This window comes from Taurulus bubalis (genome assembly GCF_910589615.1).
Source record: "Taurulus bubalis genome assembly, chromosome: 18".
NCBI lineage: Eukaryota > Metazoa > Chordata > Actinopteri > Perciformes > Cottidae > Taurulus > Taurulus bubalis.
The window spans coordinates 19,331,790-19,355,215 of record NC_136606.1 but is presented as its reverse complement, the minus strand read 5'-3'; the positions used below and the strand labels follow the sequence as shown (position 1 = coordinate 19,355,215).

Genomic DNA, 23,426 nt, shown 5'->3' with positions numbered 1-23,426 from the left:
GTACTTCAATGGAGCTGCTGCTGAAGAAACCCAGACTATGGGAAACAAGGAGTAACAAATGGGAATTTTAGAGAAAAGGAAAAATACATTTTAGTAAATATTTTGCAAATACTGGTTACCTTGGGGATAAACCAGAGTTGAATGGTTTTGAAAGAGGGTTGCAGATTAATCTTGCACTGAATTGCTGCCAGCAACAGAGAAGGGTTTTTAGATGTGACCTCAACAAGATGAATGTATCTCAGACGGTCTTCCTGATTTAACATTCTCCAAGATTCATATTTATTATCAACACTGAAGGGAACATGAATATTTGTGACAATACATCCAATAGTTTTTGATATAGATGTATGTTTTACTATAATGTACTCTTTCAGAGAACTACGAGCACTGGTGGTGGAGATGGTGTTGGCCACAGACATGTCCTGCCACTTCCAGCAGATCAAAGGAATGAAAAGCCTCCTGCAGCAACCTGAGGCGTGAGTAGTGGATTCCACTTCTGAGTCACTTTCACTTTTGTTGCCATTCACTCAAGTCATAATGCTGACACTATCAAATCATGACGCAAAGTTAAGGAGTAGAGTCAGTAGACTGGACAATAAGGTTTAAGTTAAGGAGTAAAGTCAGTAGACTGGACAATAAGGTTTGAATTAAGGAGTAGAGTCAGTAGACTGGATAAGAAGGTTTAAGTTAAGGAGTAGAGTCAGTAGACTGGACAATAAGGTTTAAGTTAAGGAGTAGAGTCAGTAGACTGGACTAAAGGTTTAGTTAGGAGTAGAGTCAGTAGACTGGACAATAAGGTTTAAGTTAAGGAGTAAAGTCAGTAGACTGGACAATAGGGTTTAAGTTAAGGAGTAGAGTCAGTAGACTGGACAATAAGGTTGAAGTTAAGGAGTAGAGTCAGTAGACTGGACGATAAGATTTAAGTTAAGGAGTAGAGTCAGTAGACTGGACTAAAGGTTTAAGTAAAGGAGTAGAGTCAGTAGACTGGACTAAAGGTTTCGTTAGGAGTAGAGTCAGTAGACTGGACAATAAGGTTTAAGTTAAGGAGTAGAGTGAGTAGACTGGACTAAAGGTTTAGTTAGGAGTAGAGTCAGTAGACTGGACAATAAGTTTTAAGGTAAGGAATAAAGTCAGTAGACTGGACAATAAGGTTTAAGTAAAGGAGTAGAGTCAGTAGACTGGACTAAAGGTTTAGTTAGGAGTAGAGTCAGTAGACTGGACAATAAGGTTTAAGTTAAGGAGTAAAGTCAGTAGACTGGACAATAAGGTTTAAGTTAAGGAGTTGAGTTAGTAGACTAGACAATAAGGTTTAAGTTAAGGAGTAGAGTCAGTAGACTAGACAATAAGGTTTACGTTAAGGAGTAGAGTCAGTAGACTGGACTAAAGGTTCAGTTAGGAGTAGAGTCAGTAGACTGGACAATAAGGTTTAAGTTAATTGAGTAAAGTCAGTAGACTGGACAATAGGGTTTAAGTTAAGGAGTAGAGTCAGAAGACTGGACAATAAGGTTTAAGTTAAGGAGTAGAGTCAGTAGACTGGACAATAAGGTTGAAGTTAAGGAGTAGAGTCAGTAGACTGGACGATAAGGTTTACGTTAAGGAGTAGAGTTAGTAGACTGGACAATAAGGTTTAAGTTAAGGAGTAGAGTCAGTAGACTGGACTAAAGGTTTAAGTTAAGGAGTCGAGTCAGTAGACTGCACAATAAGTTTTAAGGTAAGGAGTAAAGTCAGTAGACTGGACAATAAGGTTTACGTTAAGGAGTAGAGTCAGTAGACTGGACTAAAGGTTTAAGTAAAGGAGTAGAGTCAGCAGACAGGCCTAAAGGTTTAGTTAGGAGTAGAGTCAGTAGACTGGACAATAAGGTTTAAGTTAAGGAGTAGAGTCAGTAGACTGGACAATACGGTTTAGTTAGGAGTAGAGTCAGTAGACTGGACAATAAGGTTTAGTTATGAGTAGAGTCAGTAGACTGGACTAAAGGTTTAAGTTAAGGAGTAGAGTCAGTAGACTGGACAATAAGGTTTAGTTAGGAGTAGAGTCAGTAGACTGGACAATAAGTTTTAAGGTAAGGAGTAAAGTCAGTAGACTGAACAATAAGGTTTGAATTAAGGAGTAGAGTTAGTAGACTGGACAATAAGGTTTAAGTTAAGGAGTAGAGTCAGTAGACTGGACTAAAGGTTTAGTTAGGAGTAGAGTCAGTAGACTGGACAATAAGGTTTAAGTAAAGGAGTAGAGTCAGTAGACTGGACTAAAGGTTTAGTTAGGAGTAGAGTCAGTAGACTGGACTAAAGGTTAAAGTTAAGGAGTAGAGTCAGTAGACTGGACTAAAAGTTTAAGTTAAGGAGTAGAGTCAGTAGACTGGACAATAAGGTTTAAGTTAAGGAGTAGAGTCAGTAGACTGGACATAACGGTTTAGTTAGGAGTAGAGTCAGTAGACTGGACTAAAGATTTAAGTTAAGGAGTAGAGTCAGCAGACAGGCCTAAAGGTTTAGTTTGGAGTTAAGTCAGTAGACTGGACAATAAGGTTTAAGTTAAGGAGTAGAGTCAGTTGACTGGACAATAAGGTTTAAGTTAAGGAGTAGAGTCAGTTGACTGGACTAAAGGTTTAAGTTAAGGAGTAGAGTCAGTAGACTGGACTAAAGGTTTAGTTATGAGTAGAGTCAGTAGACTGGACATAACGGTTTAGTTAGGAGTAGAGTCAGTAGACTGGACAATAAGGTTTCAGTTAAGGAGTATAGTCAGTCGACTGAACAATAAGGTTAAAGCTAAGGAGTAGAGTCGGTAGACTGGACAATAAGGATTACGTTAAGGAGTAGAGTCAGTAGACTGGACAATAAGGTCTACGTTAAGGAGTAGAGTCAGTAGACTGGACAATAATGTTTAGTTAGGAAAAGAGTCAGTAGACTGTACATAACGGTTTAGTTAGGAGTAGAGTCAGTAGACTGGACTAAAGGTTTAAGTTAAGGAGTAGAGTCAGTAGTCTGGACAATAAGGTTTAAGTTAAGGAGTAGAGTCAGTCGACTGGACAATAAGGTTTAGTTAGGAGTAGAGTCAGTAGACTGGACAATAAGGTTTAAGTTAAGGAGTAGAGTCAGTAGAATGGACAATAAGGTTTAAGTTAAGGAGTAGAGTTAGTAGACTGAACAGTAAGGTTTAGTTTGGAGTAGAGTCAGTAGACTGAACTAAAGCTTTAAGTTAAGGAGTAGAGTCAGTAGACTGGACTAATGGTTTAGTTCGGAGTAGAGTCAGTAGACTGGACAATAAGGTTTAAGTTAAGGAGTAGAGTCAGTAGACTGGACTAAAGGTTTAAGTTAAGGAGTAGAGTCAGTAGACTGGACTAAAGGTTGAAGTTAAGGAGTAGAGTCAGTCGACTGGACATAACGAACACACGTCGGGTGTCGTTGTCTCCCGTCTCCCCGAGGTCGGACCCGATCCGTGAAATTATTGTCTTCACGTAACCGGTCCGTGGTCATAAAAGTTTGTGAAGCTGGCCTAGAGGATGTAGAGGCTAATGCATAGTATTGTGTTTCGCAAAACCTGCTTGGTGGAGTCTGTGTTCCTCCACAGTCCCGGATGTGTTTTTTTCTTCTTCAGATAGATTTGATTTTGTAGCCAGTAATGAAGGTTTCATGGGAAATGTATCAGAGTAAAAGTATCAGTTTTCTTTGTAAAATGTAGTGAAGTAAAAGTAAAAGTCAACAGAAATATAAATAGTAGAGTACAGATATCCCAAAAAACTACTTAAGTACAGTAACAAAGTATTTCTACTCCGTTACTGTACACCATTGGTTTCAGGTCCCGTTACTAACGTGAATATGCTAATGCAAAGTTCAGTAAATACACTTACCCATCTTCCAATGGATCCCTTTGCTTGGCGTTGTCCTGTTCATCTCAGGAGTCGTATCCTTCAGGCTGTGAAGCTGCATCGTCCTCTCAAAAAATAGCTTCTCAGGCTAAACTCCGAGGTGCTCTCTCTTCTCTCTGACTCAGTGAAGCTTTTTGCACACATCATAGCGTTTTTGCACGCCCATGTTTAGATGCTCATATCTCGCTGTGTGAGTCTCGGACGATCTCGCGGACAGAAGCAGTGGAAGCAGAAGTTCTACTGAATCTTGGAGACGTTGAACCATATTTCTGTGCAGAATTATCATGAAGAAATGTTTACGTTTTCAAAATGTAAACATTGTATACCACTGAACCGAGGTCGCAGATTCCCAAGGGTTAACAACAACCCACATACCAATAAGGCACCTTTTTGGAAATATTATGACCTCACAAATCACAATAAAACAAAGCATTGGCATGTTAGGAAGGAGTTTCAGTCCAAAAACTGAAACTTTACTTATTTTATGGAAAAACATTGTCGATTTAGCCATGCTGTTTACTGAAATGTTCAGGAGCTTCCGCACTTGCTGTATGATGCGGTTTTAGAAATGTGGGCGGATTAGAAGGCTTCATGACTCAGAAATGTGCTCCGGAAAGAGAAAAAAAGAGAAAAAAGCTCTGGCCCTTTTGTGACTTTACAGGTACTAATAGGGGGTTTATCAGGATTCTTTTTTATAAGGACTCCCACAAGCCCGTACGGTTACGGGGATGTGTCTCTTAGTGAAATCCAACGTTGTTAAGGAATACTTATTAATGGTTTAGTGGAACCTTTTGGTCGCTGCTGCAAGTGTCCGGAGTTTCCATAAGTACTTAAACTTAACGGTTACTTAGATTTTTTTTTAACCACCAGTCCTCTTCTCACAAGGGTTATGGCATTTAGAAATGCAAATAAAGTTAAACAACCATGTGGTTGCGGAGATAATAAAGGAAACGTTTAAAAAAGGTTATTTTTTTTGCGAATAGGCTTGTTGGGGGCTGGGTTTCCAAAAGGTTAAGTATCAAGCACAACCTTTAATTATGAAAGAGTTCAATATTACTCTGTTGTATTTTCTGTAACTAAGCCAAAGTAAAGTTTACATTTGTACTACCATGTTATTGGCAACAAACACTCGTTTTCAGGCGTGTTAGTATGGACATAAATCATCTTTAAATCTATAAATCTTTTTTTGACTGTGGATGTAGCCTTAGTCTCATGGCCTTTATAAGCAACTTATAAATAAATGGTTACAACAACAAAAACTGTGAGAATCATACAAGGATGTGATCACGCTACATAGTGTACATGAGCTACTCGAGTACTTCTCTTGAACCGTTGCACAGCAGCACGTCGTGTCATTGACAGCAGCACTGTGGACTGTACTTGCAGGATTGACAAACCAAAGGCCCTTTCCCTGCTGCTGCACACTGCTGACATCAGCCACCCTGCCAAACACTGGGACCTCCACCATCGCTGGACTACATCCCTTCTGGAGGAATTCTTCAGACAGGTAGCAACCCAAAAACGTGTCACCTACTTCCTGCTTTTGTGAAAATTTTGTTTTCATGATGAATACAGCAGAGGTAAAATAAGCATTTATACCACAACCAGATTAGTGATCTTGGTGTTAATTTAAAAGGTTATGACTTTATGTATTGTTTATTCATTATGATAATGCAGCAAAGCGCTGTACTCTTTTTTATCGAGGACTCGTCCTCCAGTTGCATGCAGGCAGTGCTCCTTCCTTTGTTTTGGGGGAGTGTCTTTGGAGGGAGGCGTGGATCAACCACACATGTTCAGAATGCGACAAGGCATATTGAAGCAACACAGAAAACCAAAGGTCAAATAGATACATGTACATCTAGTCCGGTACACTGCTCAAGCAGCCATACATGTCCAGACAAGATTCCCTCAGTGTGACCAATTAGCTCATTTACAAAACGATGCTGAAAATAATGTCTAGTCAGATTAATTATGGTAATAAGCGGGAGAAGTTTTTTAAACATGTACTACTGCACTGGTCCGAGTTAATATAATAATAATAATTAAAGCTGCGAGCAGCTGTGACTGGGCCCTCGTTTCAAGCACGTCGGGGACGCCGGCGGGTCGCCGACTCTTCCGGCCTCGAACATCCGCCTGGCAGGGGAACGTTCTCGGACGGACGAGCTGGCGACCCTTCACCGTTTTTCACCGAGGGCCACAAACAGAAAAATATATGAAAGTCTGGGCTACTCAGGTGAGGTATATGGCCAAATGAATCAAATGAGGTCAATTATGTATGTATGTATGTATGTATGTATGTGTCTGTATATATATGTATATATAAATATATATATATATATATATATATATATATATATATATATATATATATATATATATATATATATACATATATATATACATATACATATATACATATATATCAGGGGTGTCAAAGCGTTTTTCACCGAGGGCCAAAAATATATGAAAGTCTGGGCTACTCAGGTGAGGTATATGGCCAAATGAATCAAATGAGGTCAATTGTGTATGTATGTATGTGTATGTGTGTGTGTGTATATATATATATATATATATATATATATATATATATATATATATATATATATATATATATATATATATATATATATATATATATAAATCACATCAGAGGAAATTTGGCCTTTTCCAAGTTCCAGTAGATGTCGGTAGGGAGAGAAACTGAAGCTGGTTCTTCAGAGATTCATCACTACATCTCCATCAGTTCTAGTTCAGACTCTCTTCACTTCTTCTGCATCATCAAGAAGGGAGTCGAGAACAGCTTGAATTCGTTCTCAATGGCAGAAAGATCTGGGAAGCGCAGACTGAGTTCTGTCATTTGATGTGATGACAGACACATATTTCCTCTTTTTCGCAGAAAGGTTGACCTCTGGAAAATGGAATATATGTATATATATTTTGTACATGTAAATATATATATAAAAGATAAAAATATGTATTAAAAGTGATCAAAAGCTTGAGGTTTCATGGAACGGCGTGGAAGTGGTGTGACGACTATTGCATGTGGTTCGTGATCATGCAGCAAGCTGTTGTAACTCCACTGTACTTTGTCCAAACTGTTCCAAAGTTAACATGCTTTATGAGAGGCATGGCTGGAAGACTTCTGCATGCCAATATGAACTCATAGTCAGAGCGCCACCGACTGGGAAACTATGGCAATTTGAACTGGAAATGAAGGACGAAAATGAAATTGGCCGACTTCTGGTACGGTTTAGAGCATGGTCCCAAGAGAGTTATTTTTAAGTGTATATGTGGTACATACGCCTATCAAATATTGTATATCTATGTTGAACGTACTGCAAGGGCTGCTTTGTTGAATGTAGTTGAATTTACCCCTAAGAAGTTAATGGGTCCTTTTCTTTTGAACACAATGAGATACATACAAGCTTTTGATATATTTTTATGAAATTGAACCTTTAATTATCCACAGAGAATTTTGTAAAAATCGAAGCCAGCGTTTAGGAAGATTTGAGGAAAAAATAGTTTTCATCAAAATTCAAAATGGTGGAAATTCTAAGTACGCGGACTTTAGTGCGCCCATGTACTTTTTTGTAGAGCAGACACAACCGGACATGTGTGCCAAATTTCAGGTCAATTGGTGATAAGGGGCAAATACTGTGGGCTTTCACTCACAGGTTTCAACTCACAGGTTGTCAAAAAAAACACGTTTTTTTAGGGGGCGCTATCTGACTTCCTGTACGGTTTAGAGCATGGTCCCAAGAGAGTTATTTCTAAGTTTACATGTGTTACATATTCCTAGCAAGTTTCATACATGTAGGTCAACCGTAGCGCTGGGGCTGATTAATTGAATATTTGTAGGGGGCGCTATCGAGCCGAAGTTCCAGTTTTGAGTCATTCAAGTCATATCAGGCAACTACATCTTTGCCTTTAAATGTGTGTGCCAAGTTTAGTTACGTTTCGAGCATGCTTAGTCCCTCAAAAGTACCTTCGTTGTTGACTGCGAAGTATGGGGCGCCACGGCAACAGCGTTACACAAAAAATCAAAAGCTTTAGGCGCTGACATCATGAAAGTCTTATGTTTGTCTAGAAGTAATTGGAAGTTGATCTGATTGACCGACTAAGAGAAGCAAGCCAAAGTATAGAACTATTTACTTCATGTTGCCATTAGGTGGCGCTATGACTCAAATTAAAAATTAGACTGCACATGTCTTCAGGCCTGGAGGCTGATCAAACATGTGAAACCTGAAAAGGATCTTATCATGTGGAGTCGAGTTACATCGGTTTATTCGGTCATGGCGAAGGATCGAACTTCTGCGATGGACCGACGCTACGCCGTTCAACGGATCCTTACAATCTTCAAGGTGATGCATTATCAATGTCTTAAGTCTGTTCCGACGCATTTTGAGAGGGATCTGAATAATCTGTGAGGAGCACGGTGTACAAGTAGAAAACATGTAACTTCCTGTTGCCTCTAGGTGGCGCTATGACTAGGATGAAAATTGATCATATGGATGTCTTCAGGGTCAGGAGGTCATGGCATATGAGAAATATGGAGTAGATTCCATCATGTACGGCCGAGTTAAAGCAACTTCCATTTTCATGGAAAATGGTGTCTCTTTGCCGCTGCTCTGCGCTCACATAGTTCGATATTTTGAAAATCCTGAAATAACTTTTCCCTGCAAAGGTCTCAACATCATATTGCCCGAATATGAAATCAATTGTGTGTAATCTCTAGGAGGAGTTCGTCAGAATACAACGCCTGAAAACAAGGAAAATGCCAAAATTGAGCGGTTCACTGCAGCGCCCTCTAGTGTTTGAATATTATGAAACAATTTGGGTACGTTAAGGGACACGATGTTGACATATGCTACAAAGTTTGTGAAGATAGGCCAAGTAATTAGGAAGTTATGTGTATTGACATATTGAGCCACGCCCCTAAGAGGTTAATTGGTTAATAACTTCTGAACGCAATGAGGTATCAACACGGTTGACAATACCGTTTGATTACATTGAGCCAATGATGATTCACAGAAAATTTCGTAAGAAACGGACCCAGCGTTTAGGAGGAATGGGCAAAAATGTGTTTTTTACAAAATTCAAAATGGCGGAAAATCTAATTAGGCGCATTTTAATTTCACGGATCAGTTTTTTGTAGAGCAGTCCCACCCGGACATGTGTGTAAAATTTCAAGTCAATCGGTCAAAGTTCGCAAAAACGGTGGGCTTTCACAACTAAAGGGGGCGCTATAGAGACATTTTCTCAGACTTTTGGTCGACACCCAAATTATATTAAAATTTTCGCCGAGTCTGATGGGTGTGCACATTTTGAAGAATGTAGGTTTATCCCAAGCACCTCTTTTCCCTGCAAATAGGTCGGGAATAAGAATAATAATAATAATACTTCGCATTTCAATAGGTCCTCGATCTGACTACGTCAGTACTCGGGCCCTAATAATAATAATAATACTTCGCATTTCAATAGGTCCTCGATCTGACTACGTCAGTACTCGGGCCCTAATAATAATAATAATAATAATAATAATAATAATAATAATAACAATAATAATAATAATAATAATAATAATAATAATAGTAATAATAATGTTATTTCTAAAGCACATTTTACAGACAAAAGAGGTCACAAAGTGCTATACAGTTAATAAAACACAGTAAAAAACACAATAAAACAAATTGTGAAAATAAATAAATGAAAACAGATAAAAAGCTGGTCAAATCAGGTATTTAAACAAAACGCCAGCATAAACAGGTAAGTCTTGAGTTGTTTTTTAAAAGACATCACAGAATCAGCAAACCGTATTGGTGCAGGCAGAGCGTTCCAGAGCCTAGAGCTCCTTCCTCAAAGGCGAGTGTGAGGGACGGACAGGAGGTTCAGATGGTTGGACCTGAGGCTGGACCTGAGGTTGGACCTGAGGCTGGACCTGAGGTTGGACCAGAGACTGGACCTGAGGCTGGACCTGAGGCTGGACCTGAGGTTGGACCAGAGGTTGGACCTAAGGCTGTACCTGAGAATAGACCTGAGGTTGGACCTGAGAATAGACCTGAGGCTGGACCTGAGAATAGACCTGAGGCTGGACTTGAGGCTGGACCAGAGGTTGGACCAGAGGTTGGACCAGAGGTTAGACCAGAGGCTGGACCTGAGGTTGGACCTGAGGCTCCACCTGAGGTTGGACCAGGGGTTAGACCTGAGGTTAGACCAGAGGCTGGACCTGAGGTTGGACCTGAGGCTGCACCTGAGGTTGGACCAGGGGTTAGACCAGAGGCTGGACCTGAGGTTGGACCAGAGAATAGACCTGAGGCTGGACCAGAGGTTGGACCTGAGGTTGGACCTGAGGTTGCGGGCTGTTTGATGAGGGTGAAGTAGTTCAGCCACATATGAAGGAGTCTGACCGTGTAGTGCTCTGTATATGAGGGTGAGGATTTTAAAATGGATCTTCTGCTCTACGGGGAGCCAGTGAAGAGACCTGAGGATGGTGGTGATGTGAGACCGTCTATAAGAGACCTGAGGATGGGGTGATATGAGACGTCTATAAGAGACCTGAGGATGGGGTGATGTGAGACCATAAGAGACCTGAGGATAGGGTGATGTGAGACCATCTATAAGAGACCTGAGGATGGGGGTGATTTGAGACCGTCTATAAGAGACCTGAGGATGGGGTGGTGTGAGACCGTCTATAAGAGACCTGAGGTTGGGGTGATGTGAGACGTCCATACGAGACCTGAGGATGGGGTGATGTGAGACGTCTATCAGACCTGAGGATGGGGTGATGTGAGACGTCTATAAGAGACCTGAGGATGGGGTGATGTGAGACCGTCTATAAGACCTGAGGATGGGGTGGTGTGAGACCGTCTATAAGAGACCTGAGGATGGGGTGATGTGAGACGTTCATAAGAGACCTGAGGATGGGGTGATGTGAGACCGTCTACTTTTCCTCGTCAGTAATCTGGCAGCAGCATTTTGAATTATCTGCAACCGGTTTATAGCAGATTTACTGAGTGAGGAGAAAAGTGCGTTGCTGTAATCAATATGTGAAGATATGAAAGTGTGTATGATCATCTCTAATTCAGCCATAGATAAAACAGATCTCAGTGGAATGTTTCGTAGATGAAGAAACAGGAACTGGACAGCTGCTTCACATGGGGGTCAAACGACAAGGGTTTATCAAATATTACCCTGAGATTACACAGCTTTAGGTGGACAGCAGAGGAGAGTGGACCAAAGCACTGCGTGATCATAGGACAGCATCATCAGCGGCAACAACTAGAACCTCCGTCTTAGTATAATTTAGTTGTAAGCAGTTTACTCGCCACAACCTTCTCTAGGATTTTCAACAAAAAAGGCAGTTTTGAAATAGGCCTGCAGTTCCAGGTCAAAGCAGGATCTAACTTTAAAAAAAACTAACTTATTAGTTTTTGTATTATTAACGGCTGGATAGTTGCATGTTTAAAATAGGAAGGGACACTTCCTGTAGACAGAGAGGAATTACAAATCAGTGTTATGGCAGGACCAATAATTGGCAGGATTTTCTAAAATAGAGAAAATGGTATAATATCCAGAGAGCAAGACGATGGTTTTGATTTATTAATAGATATGTGCGATGCACTTCCAGCCCAGTGGCTTTCCATAGCTCTGTCCTGCGACACTTCTGTCTTAAGGGGTCGACAGCGTCTGTCATCAATGGATAAGTGTTGTTTGCAGTTCTAGTCTTTTCTTAAAAGGTGCCACTTTGTCCAGCAATGTGGTGCAGCGTTCATTAAAAGACTGCATTCAAATTCCTCCATCCATCCATTATCAGCCGCTTATCCGGGGTCGGGTCGCGGTGGCAGCAGGTTCAGCAGGCCGACCCAGGCTTCCCTCTCACCCGCAACACTTTCCAGCTCATTCTGGGATCCCGAGGCGTTCCAAGGCCAGCCGGGAGATATAATCCCTCCAGCGTGTCCTGGGTCTTCCCCGGGGTCTCCTACCAGTTGGACGTGCCTGGAAAACCTCTAATGGGAGGCGTCCAGGAGGCATCCTGACTAGATGCTGAACCACCTCAGCTGACTCCTTTTGACACGAAGGAGCAGCGGCTCGACTCCAAGCTCCCTCCTGATGTCCGAGCTCCTTACCCTATCTCTAAGGCTGAGCCCGGCCACCCTATGGAGGAAGCTCATTTCGGCGCTTGTATCCGAGACCTCGTTCTTTCGGTCACGACCCGTTTCCAGGTCTCTCCATTCCTGTAAATTAAAACGTGTTTATTTAAGAAGAAGAAATGTTTTTTGTTACTACTTCTTTCTTTTTTTGGCGAAGAGATGTAAATGATTTAATTTATGAATAAAAGTATTTACCCGCATTAAAATTCAACATCATTAAAATGTGTGTTAAAGTCGTAGATAAAGTGCTTTACACAGTAATCAGCTGTACTCTGAGTAATAATGTGGGAGTGGAATTGTTGGATTCCCTGTCTGCTCGTAAGTCTCCACCCCCGGTTTCCGCCCACTGCCACGCCCCTCTCCTTCATCCCAGCTGTTGTGCATTGCCTTGATCACCGGCAGGTGATTTAGGGACCACTGCGTACCTGGCTCATTTGTCGGGTTGTTCTAGTTCCAGTCTGGTTTGCTTCTTCAGGTGAGAGTGGATCACAAGAGCGGTTGAGTTGCCCTCCCGACTCTGGAGCGGAATCAGTCTGGTGTGCTTCAAGAGCATTGACTACAAGAGCGGTTGAGTTGACCTCCCGACTCTGGAGCGGTATCCGTCCGGCGTGCTTCAAGAGCAGCCTTCACAAGAGCGGTTGAGTTGCCCTCCCGACTCTGGAGCAGGGGAGGTGGATCTCCTGTGTTCGCTGGACATTACCGTTGGTATTAGTTTGTCTATTCGTTGTGTTTTGTTTTGTCGCAATAAAGTCCGCCCTTGGAACTTGAACTGCTGCGTCTGTGCATTTGGGTCCTCAACACCACACCCCCTCGAACAGGAATGTTCGTTTAGGACACAGTCAGCCTTTACAGAGAGATCAAAGAAAATACATTTGTGATCACTGATCAGTAGGTCCTCACAACGGATATGATCAATGTCTAGACCCAGAGAGAACACAAGGTCCAGGGTGTGACCACCTGAGTGGAGCCAGAAACATGCTGTGTGACATTAAAAGATCCAGTAATGTTCAGGAACTCAGTGGCTACACAGTTTGTGGCGTCATTAAAATCACCAACCAGTACTACTTTATCTAACTTGATGATAACGGTCAGGAAGTCTGTGAACTCTGATAGAAACTGACCTGCTGGACCAGGAGGTCGATAAATTAAAACACAATAAAACGGCTTTAGCCGACCGACTTTAGTCAGCTGGAGCTCAAAAGTAGTAAAAAGCTCTGTGTTCCCCGTTTAGCAGGAAAACAGATTCTTCCAGACCACGGCGAGGCCTCCACTGCAGCCTGTCAAGGGCGGGGTCCCAATAAAAGAACAGTTATCAGTGCAAGTTAATTTAGATGATGCATTCCATTTCCCGTTGCCAGGTTTCAGTCAGAAATAGGAAATCCAAAATGAGATTTGTGAACAAGTCATTTAAAAAGTGAGCCTTGTTGGCTACAGAGGTGCATTAATCAGACACATCATAATATGTTGTCATCAGCACAGGAAGCTTCAGGGCTACGTGTGATTGGACAAAACACTCGAGCAACACGGTGAACCCGACCAAGAGGAGCTGGAGCCGGGGATTCTGACCGGAATGTTCAAAAGAGGCTAATGTGGAGATGAGGGAGAGTAGTCGGAGACCCACCAGACCACCAGGGAGCGCTAGTGTTGATTGTACTGGGGGGAGGAGAGAGCTTGTGTTGGCAGGCTACCAGGTGAGGAACTGCAGGGTGGGGTAGTCAAAGTGAACTGTGCATAACAGTCTCACATTATCACTTATACTGTTTCTGCAATATTAAGCATTTCATTAAGATTATTTAAGATGTAGCTTCTTATGGAACATGTAGTTTTGTTTACATTTCTTTGGATCGTTTGACTCCGCCCATGAGCCACAGCCCAAATTGCACAATGACAGGCTTCTTACTTTGAAGACGTTGTCTGATCATGTCTTCTGTCAACATCAACATTACATATACAACTGACATAAATGATATAAGATTGATGAAAGAAAGGAAAGGGAAAGTAAACAAATATGATTAAATGATGTGTAAGTGAACCTGCCCAAGTGACCTTGTGCTGACAGTAACTTGCAATGCTGCCTTTGTTTTCAGGGTGATAAAGAAGCAGAGCTGGGTCTACCTTTCTCCCCTCTCTGTGACCGCAAATCCACCATGGTGGCACAGTCTCAGATTGGTAAGTCTACACATAACACCAACACTCTATTCGAGTCATTGTGTGTGCTGTTTATCTAGTAAATTAACGAACAGTTCTGTCCACCAGAATATCTTCTCTGTTATTGAAACCGTACTGTCTGTCTTGAGATTTGATCTGGTATTTTGTTCCATTTTGTTGATTGGGGCCCATGACCATAACAATCATGCAACCTAAACCTGGGATATATTCATTGTGTGCTTTGATGAAGTTGTAATGTTTACACGGTGGACAAACAAACTGGTGAAACTATAATTAGACTGTCACCTGAGGTAAGGAAGAGTCAATTCAGGGATTGGACTTGTCCTTTTGCCTGATTGCTGAGGGGAGGAAGGAAAAGGCAGGTTTTGGACAGACAAGCACCTGAGTGAAAGACGAGCCTTCAATCTGAGCTACCTGTAGTGATCCCAGTGGGGGACAACCACCTCTTCCTGAACGTCGCCAAGACCAAGGAGCTCGTTGTGGATTACAGGAGAGACTACTGGGGAACTACAGACTACTGGTGCAAAGCCTCCTGACATGTTGCTTTGTTACCTGGTATGGCAGCTGCACCAACATGGACCTCCAGTGATGAATGCGACTGCAGGAGCTGTATATCCAGCGCTGCCTCCAGAAGTCCCTGAGGGTCATGTAGGACCCAACAAACCGACACAATAGCCTTTTCTCCTTGCTACCCTCAGGTAGGAGGTAAAGGACCCCCAAAACATGCACCAGCAGACTGAGGAATCACTTCTCCCAGGCCAGAAGACCATCCTCTCGCTATTCCTCCTGCTCCATCTTTCAGAAAATCTGTGTTACCAACGAGTGAGTCAGATTTGATGCTGGATTTGAAGTCATATGGGGTTCACTGTGACATAGTAATAATAATACATGTTATTTTTCTAGCACTTTTATAGGCACTTTACATGTTAAGACAAGCAATTGAAGCAACAACAATATAAACAAGAGAGATTACATAATCTAGCATCACAGGTTAAAAGCAGATTTAAAATAAGTGAGTTTTCAGTGCTGTTTTGAAGTTTTGATTCTTTGCTGTATGGGGAGCCAGTGAAGGTTTTGAAGGACTGGAGAGCAGACGGGTAGGAACTCTAGATGTATTGTAGTTTGTTGATGATTGTGTTAGCTGTGCCGTACAGGATGCTGCTGCAGTAGTCCAGTCGAGAGGTGATGAAGGCGTGGATGAGTGTTTATGCGGCTGAAGAGGAGAGGGAGGGGCGTAGACGGGCGATGTTTTTAAGATGAAAGAAGGAGAGGTATGACTTGAACCAGGAGAGAGCTGTGCCAGTAATGTAGAGGGAGGACTCGATACCAGGGAGGAGGATGGAGTGGTTGATGGTGTCAAAGGCTGCACTGTGAGGTCCAGTAGGATGAGGATGTTGAGCGAGTGGTCATCAGAGGACAGTAGGTTTCAGAGCCATAGCTTCAATGTTACCCGGGGGTCTGAAAAGTTGCTAACTTTAGTGAGAATATAATTTGCATAGAATAGAGGTCTGCAAGTCAAGCGGGACCCAAAACTGTCACGGTGTTGGGTTGTTTCCTGTCTTATTTTTTAGTGCGTGTCTCTTGTGTACTCCTATGGGTACATCCCAAGTCTCTAAATTGCATCCCATGTTTCCCTCACTTGCGTCCTTTCCTTGCGTCTTAGTCCCTCCCACCAGGGATGCGTGGAGAGACGCAAGGTAACCAAGCAGGGAGAGAGAGGACACAAGGAAATATGTTTTAAGAGACATGAGACGTCCTTTCCTCTGAAGCGTCACCTGAAGCGTCACCTGAAGCGTCACCTGAAGCGTCACGTGAAGCGTCACGTGAAGCGACGTTTATGATGACTGCGGCCGACTGACATCTGATCACATCTGATCAGCTGTGATCAGCTGATCCGATGTGAGCATTAGTCAGTCGCTTTAACAGCTGGAGAGACTTATGACGGAGTTTGTGTCCTTAAACATCATCACTGTGACGGAGTTGTTTTCTGGTCTGGACAGTTTTTAGCGAACGTTCCAATAAAAATGCACTTAAAATATTGATAATAAATGATCTTATACTGTTTTCAGTTGATGGTGTTAAACTACTACTCATATTAATAAAGACATGAGTGTCAGAGTGGAGAAGTTTTCTCTGTCGTCTGTTACCCATTAAACAAACTGCATTGAGTATTATTTTTATACTGTGATGTGTCCTGTTTATACGCGCAGGATGAATTTCTACCGGTGGTCTTATTTAGTAATTATTTACATCAGTTTTTCTTTTTTATTCAGATTCAGATTCAACTTTATTGTCATTGCACATAGTACAAGTACTGTCACAACGAAATGGAGTTTGCATCTGTCCAGAGTGCAAAAGAGAAGCAGTTAAGGTGCAGTGTAATGTGGTGGATAACATAATGAAGACAGTATAAATATGTGTGTGTATATATATATATATATATATATATATATATATATATATATATATATATATATATATATATATATACACACATATATACACAGACACAAATATATACATACACACACACACGTGTGGGAGAGGGGTTGGTAGTGGTGATGGGATGGGGCTGTCACCGTGATGCAGAGTTAAGGGTGTTGACAGCTGAGTGGAAGAAACTGGTCTTCTTGGTGTTGAGGGTCAGGTTGTTGTTGGCGCACCACGCCGTCAGGTGCCGGACCTCCTCCCTGTAGGCCGACTCATTGTTGTTGTTGATGAGGCCCACCACCGTTGTGTTGTCTGCAAACTTGATGATGGTATTGGAACCATGTACAGGCGTGCAGTCATAGGTGAACAGGGAGTAGAGGAGAGGATTGTGACATTATTATAAAATAACGCAGAATATGATTATGGTTTCTCTTCAACACTGGAATAATTTTTTTAGGCTCAATGTTTCAGGTTAAACTTAAATTAAATAACTCATCAAACCGACAGTCAGGAGGATCCGCCTCACGTGATGAATGAAAGATACATGCTGTAGAAAGTGTTTTAACCAGATAGTGAATAATAAAACAGATATAATATATAACTTGAGTTTAATCTGTGGTCGTCTCTGGAATGAAACTCCAGAGATCAGTTTGCTCTGCTGCAGCGTCCAATCACATAACAGATGAACAGTGAGGGGGCGTGTCCAGCGTTAAAACACTTCCTGGAAGCTTGCTCTCGGGGCTCCTCGATCATGGCTCCTCCTCCTCAGAGCAGAACAAGAGCTTTGGGACGGTCGTCAAGATGGCGACGCAGAACCACTTCTGGTTCAATCGAGGAGCGAAGAGCGAGGAAACAACAATTTAGAGACTTGAGATGTTACCTGTGTCCCTGCACTTCCTACCCTTGTCAATATCTGCCTTGTCCCTGATTGTTTGTTCCCTTCACCTGAGCTTGTTCCAGACTCCTCTCTCCTCGTGTGCCTTTCCCCTGTGTGATTGTGAAGCCCGGCCCTCATTGTTTCCACCTATGCCTCGTTGTCTGTCGTTATCTGTGTATTTAATCTGTGTCTTCCCCTGTGTATTTAGTCTGTGTCTTCCCCTGTGTATTTAGTCTTTGTCTTCTCCTGTGTATTTAGTCTGTGTCTTCCTCTGTGTATTTAGTCTGTGTTGTCACCTCGCCTGTTGCAGGATTGTTTTCCTCTGGTCCGTGTCGTACCCCTGCATGTTTCACCACCATCTGTACGTTTTTCTAGTGTTGTTCTTTTTTAGTTGTCTTTAGAAATGAAAGAACGTTTTGGATGTTGTCTCAACTGGACTCCTGTCGTCTCCTCCTGCACTCCGGTTGTTTGCTCTTCACACCCGGACGTGACAAAAACAAGTCGATTGGGTTAGGGCTAGGGCTAATTTTCTTTTTTGATAATCTGGGTTTAGGGAGGACTCATTGCACTTCTTTCCTTTCATTGTGCCCATATTTGCCTCTGTACTGCACTGTATGAAACATTGTTACATGCATATATTACACATATGAACTTGAACCATCTGACCCTAACTGAGGTGGGTTTGCCCTCATCTGAAATTCCTAACGAAGCATTAAGTTATCTACAGAATTGTTGCTATTAATAAGAACAACTAGAAGGTAAAGTGAATTTTAATTGGGCTTGTCTACCGTTTCCTGCAGGATTCATTGACTTCATCGTGGAGCCAACATTTACAGTGTTGACAGAAATGATCAAGAAGATTGTGGCACCGCTTGTTGAGGAGGCTTCACGCTGTGGATTGGAAGGCTTCAGACGCTCTAGGTGACAAAAGACCCTCATCTTCTGCATGACATTCCTGACACTTACGTTGTTGAATAATACTGACATTATCCTGTATTGTAGAAAATATCTCCTGACACATGATAATCGTACATGTTTCTATGAAGCATGAGCAATGTATTAAGGTCACGCTGAGGTCAATCTAGTCAAGATAAAATATATATATATATATATATATATCTATATATAGATATATATATATATATATATATATATATATATATATATATATAGATATATATATAGATAAAAAAAATCCTTTATTAGTTCCGCAGTGGAGACATTTACAGGATTACACCAGCAAAGGGGTAAAGTGCACACAAGAGACAGTACAAAAACAAGTAATATGAATAATTAACAGTAAAACAGTAAACAATCTACAATAACTGAATATTGTTCTATATACAGGTATACAATATATAACTATTTTCCACAGTGTCTTGTACTGGAAATAATATTCTAAGTCTCGGGGGGAGAGCCTAAACGTTACAATCAATATCCAGAACAAACAGAATTTCTCTGGACAAGACAAAATGCCTCTGTCAATTTATTAAATGCTTGCAAGCAGTGAGAAAACCTCAACAGCCACGAATCACCAATGCATGTCAGGGTCCTCTGCAACAATCCTCCATTTGACAATCAGTTATATACTTTTCAAATGACCATCCTCTTAAGACCCATTCCATCTCTCATTGGTTCCCACTATGCCACATGTGATATACATTCAACTGTGTGTTCCACGTCACAATATACATTGAAGATCTTCCACGTGTCTTGTATTTTGACCTCATCCATATTATAGTTTCAACCAATACACTGTCTCCACATAAATCAGATCTTGCTTAGAAAGATGACGGTGTCCTTTCTTCAGCACATCCGTTAATCGATTCTGAGTGATATGTACCTTTGACCCTGGTAGTCAGCATCTTAGAGTTCCTATCAGCTGGTATGAAGTTGAGTACCATCAACTCCTATTGTATCAGTTTCTCCACGTCTTACTTGCAGTTACTCATTGTCTGAACATACACATTATTAAACTCATGTTCAATCAAGGAATGTATATCAAAATACAGCATATACATATTTTCCCATTACATTCCACTCTTTTGATTATACAGTAATCATTATCATTGCAAAAATATGTATTACAGTAGCATTATTTCTACTCATACCATTCAGGAGCATCGTCAGTGTCTGTGTCAAAGTCAACGTCATGTTCGTCGTATTGGTGTACAGGATACAAATCCTCTTTCCGTCTGGTCATGGTAGTCAATGGTTGATACAGAACCATCTGTTTAGTCATCATGTTAGCTACCATCCTCCTAAGCATGGGAATCACGCAAGTCATGAAAATGAATAAAACCACTAACACAAGACAGATTGTGATAACAGTGCTTCGCCAAGTGAGCCATAGGCCGGTGAGAACATCAGGTGGAGGTATCTCATCTTTTGCCATTGCTTCCTGTAGGTTAGTCATGTTCAATATTGCCTGATGAATAACGCCACCATCTATGTCATTCTCTGGAATAAACGTACAACAGTGTTCACCCACGATAGCACACACACACCCACTTGGGCTGCTGTGAGTTGGTCCAACACCATTCTGTTCTGCATAATCATTAGTCGCATAGAGGTCAATTCTTCGCGGATTCCTTTCACTGCAGCTATAGTCATATTTACAAAGCTTTTGAAACGGTAGTCAAGTGTTTCAATACGCAAAATATTTTTCGCCACTCCTACCCAGGGGAACAGAGCCCACATTACCTTCTTACTTGTCCCTGCATGTTTAAACTCACGTGGGACGTTTGTACCAAAAACTGAATCGTGGGGTTTAAAATCTGTATAACGATATTTGTCTGCCTCACGTTTCATACGTGTGGGTGTGTCCTTCGTTGTGGTGGAGATGATAAATGTGTGATCTGTGATACGAACAGGTGCACATACTCCATCCCAATCCGGTGGGAGAGTTACATACGCTGAATGGTCACACAACCACCATCCCTCTGTAACAGGATATGTTCCATTCTTTCCAGGGACCGCGGTTCGGTATGCTGCAATACAGTCGACACCAATAGGGCAATCGAATGGGTTGGTGGCCCCGTACTTGAACGCAAAACAGGACCAAACATTAGTTTTCCAGTAATCGGGAACTGAAGTAACCTCATGTTCTGCTAATTTTTGACAATGTGTCACGTTATGTCCTATTATGTCCACACATGAGGGACGATAAGCAGGGTGTACGGTTATATTACAATCAGGGTCGCTGGTTATTTCACCCGTCACAATGATGTGTTCGCAGTTATCAAGCCTCAGACGTCCTACTGGAACGGTACCATTCCTGGCATAACATGTTTTAAACCGTGTTTTTGGATCTATGGACACCTGGGTCGCAAAAGATGAGGTTGATGAGCTATTGCCACTGAACCGTTTAACCATGTGTCGGTCGTCACATTCGGGTCCCTTAAGGAGATCCCAAAATGAGAGCCCATTGTGGAATCCTTTAATAGCCAACCCAGAGAAACATCCTTCAGATGGGCCCATTTCAACAGCTGAAATGAGAGGCTGACGAGAATTAGATGGTATCAGAGAACATACATAACAATTTGTAACATTAGCTTCTTTTGCCATGAACTCTGCGTATCGCCACCACATGTTCATAGAGTAAGGATTTTTTGTTGTCATGCCTCTGTCAAGCCAACTATCTTCCAAACTAACACCTGCCAGTCTCTTGTGCCGTTTTAGTACCGTTTCGTTGGTAGTCATGCTGTCGTTGTGTGTCATTGAGTTGATTTGGTCTGTGTCAGTTGGGTTGTTCCGTCTGTTTCTTATGTCCTGAAAGTGTAGCCATGCCCATGGAAAAACAACAAGAATAGAGATTATTAACAATAAAAACATAGTTCCTCGTGTTCCACACACTCTATGAAGTGGACTCCACGGTCGTTGTTGCACCATGTTTGTGTGCGTGTTTTTCATCCAGTCCGTTTGCATGAAGTTCACCCAAGCAACTGATCTTCTGCAAAAGATTTTGCTTGTGTCAGCACCTGCTAGGTTTCCACACAAAAAACAAACAAAAACAAAAAAAAAAAGTCACTGTCCACTATTCTTCTGCTCAAGCTTGTAATCCGTATGTGATCTTTATCCGTATGCGGCGTCCGGTGAATCGCTTCCTCGTTGGTAGTTGTCGTCGTTGTCGTCACGTCGGCTCCACTGTTCAGCTCTACATCGGATGGGGTCGGAACCTTCTTGCAGTGCGATGCATGTATCCAGGTGGCTCTCTCAGCAACTTTGAGTGCGGTGTGCGTGATGAGTAGGATCTGGAATGGCCCTTGCCACCGTTTAGCCTTCCAGTTTTTCCTCCTGAAATCCTTCACGACCACGTAGTCACCAGGCTGCAGTTTGTGCAGGGGGCCAGTGGCTTCCTTTGGGAGGGCTGCGGACACCTGCTTTCTTATGTCCGACAATGCAGAAGAAAGTTGTACACAGTACGTTAACATTTCATTCTCGCAAAAGGCGGTGGATGGGAGAGGAGCCCTTGGTGCGTTCACCCCCACATGTGGTGCTGTTGCATACAAAATTTCAAAAGGACTTGAATTGCTGCGTGTTCTTTTTCTCATTCTCATGTACATCAGCACAATTGGCAGGGCTTTGGTCCATGCGAGGCCCGTATCAGCACAACATTTTGCTAATTTAGTTTTGAGTGTTCCATTTTCTCGTTCAACAGCGCCTCCACTGGCTGGATGATAGGCACAGTGTGTTTTTAAGTCGATCCCAATGTATGCACTTAACTCTGTGATGGCCTGATTTACAAAATGTGATCCATTATCACTTGAGATTTTTGTCGGAATGCCCCATCGTGGAATAATTTCTGAAATCAAAGCCTTTGCTACTGTAGCAGCTGTCTGCATACTGGAGGGAAAAACTTCAACCCATTTAGACCACATGTCCACCATTACAAGACAATGTTTTTTACCTTCTGATGGGGATAATTCAATAAAATCAAGCATTACATGTTCGAAAGGACGTGATGGTGGTGGGTGTGCAGCTTGTCTGGTTACAGCCACTGGTCTGCCTATGTTGTATGTTGCACAGGTTACGCAAGCTTGACAAAATCTTTGTGCGTATGTCGAAAATCCTTTTGTGAACCATGTTTCATTAATTATATCCAACATCCCACCTTTTGACAAATGATCTAAACCATGTGTCAATTTTGCATAATGAGGAAAGAAATGTTTGGGTAGACATGGATTACCATTTGGACTTTCCCATATGTCACCAGAGAACGTGCATCCTGAAGAGGACCACAATCGCCTCTCCTCTGTCCACTGAAGAATGCATTAGAGAGGTCAACCACGGAGAACCATTTTGCTTCAGGCGGTACCTGAGCTAAAATGGTATACGGATTTGGCACATTAGGTGCTCTGGCGTGGACTGCAGCATTTACAGCCTTGAGATCCTGTACAAAACGCCATTTAGTTGGTTTACCATGATCTCTGATCTTTTTAACCGGGAATATGGGTGTCCTAACTGGTGAATCAGGACATGGAATGATGACTCCTGCTTTAAGCAGAGAATCAAACACTGGAGCAATACCGTCGATGGCCTCTTGGCTCAAAGGATATTGATGTTTGTGAGGTCGGAAATCAGACCGTCCGGTGATGATCACAGGTTGGCAGTTTTTAATGAGTCCCACATCATACTTGTGCACTGCCCAGAGTGTCGAAGGAACAGCACTAAGGGCAGGGGAGATTGCGGAGACATCAGTTGCAAAAGAGACTGTATGTGTCATAACAAATGTGGACTGTAACTCGGAATCATCAAACACATGAACAGATCTGAGAGTGGCCATTCTATTTTTGAACATTTGTCTATAAAATCCTGTGGACGCATTGCGAGTGACGGAGAGGTCAGGAGTAGCCTGCCAGTCGGTCAATGATTCACAGGTCTTGACAAAAGGGCCTAGGTCTCTCCACTGATCCTCAGAAGATTTGGTCAGTGAAATGT

General features: G+C 42.1%; 1 protein-coding gene across 1 annotated transcript in view; it reads left to right on the top strand.

Moving 5' to 3' along the window:
* The window catches only part of pde1ca (phosphodiesterase 1C, calmodulin-dependent a), a gene marked incomplete at both ends in the record, with an annotated part of 70,430 nt that overhangs the window by 40,190 nt on the left and 6,814 nt on the right, over positions 1-23,426 (top strand). The window contains 4 exons of the mRNA XM_079234467.1: positions 375-476; positions 5,247-5,367; positions 14,098-14,179; positions 18,287-18,407. Coding sequence (XP_079090593.1) covers positions 375-476; positions 5,247-5,367; positions 14,098-14,179; positions 18,287-18,407 — 426 coding nt within the window. The remainder of the gene's footprint in view (positions 1-374; positions 477-5,246; positions 5,368-14,097; positions 14,180-18,286; positions 18,408-23,426) is intronic.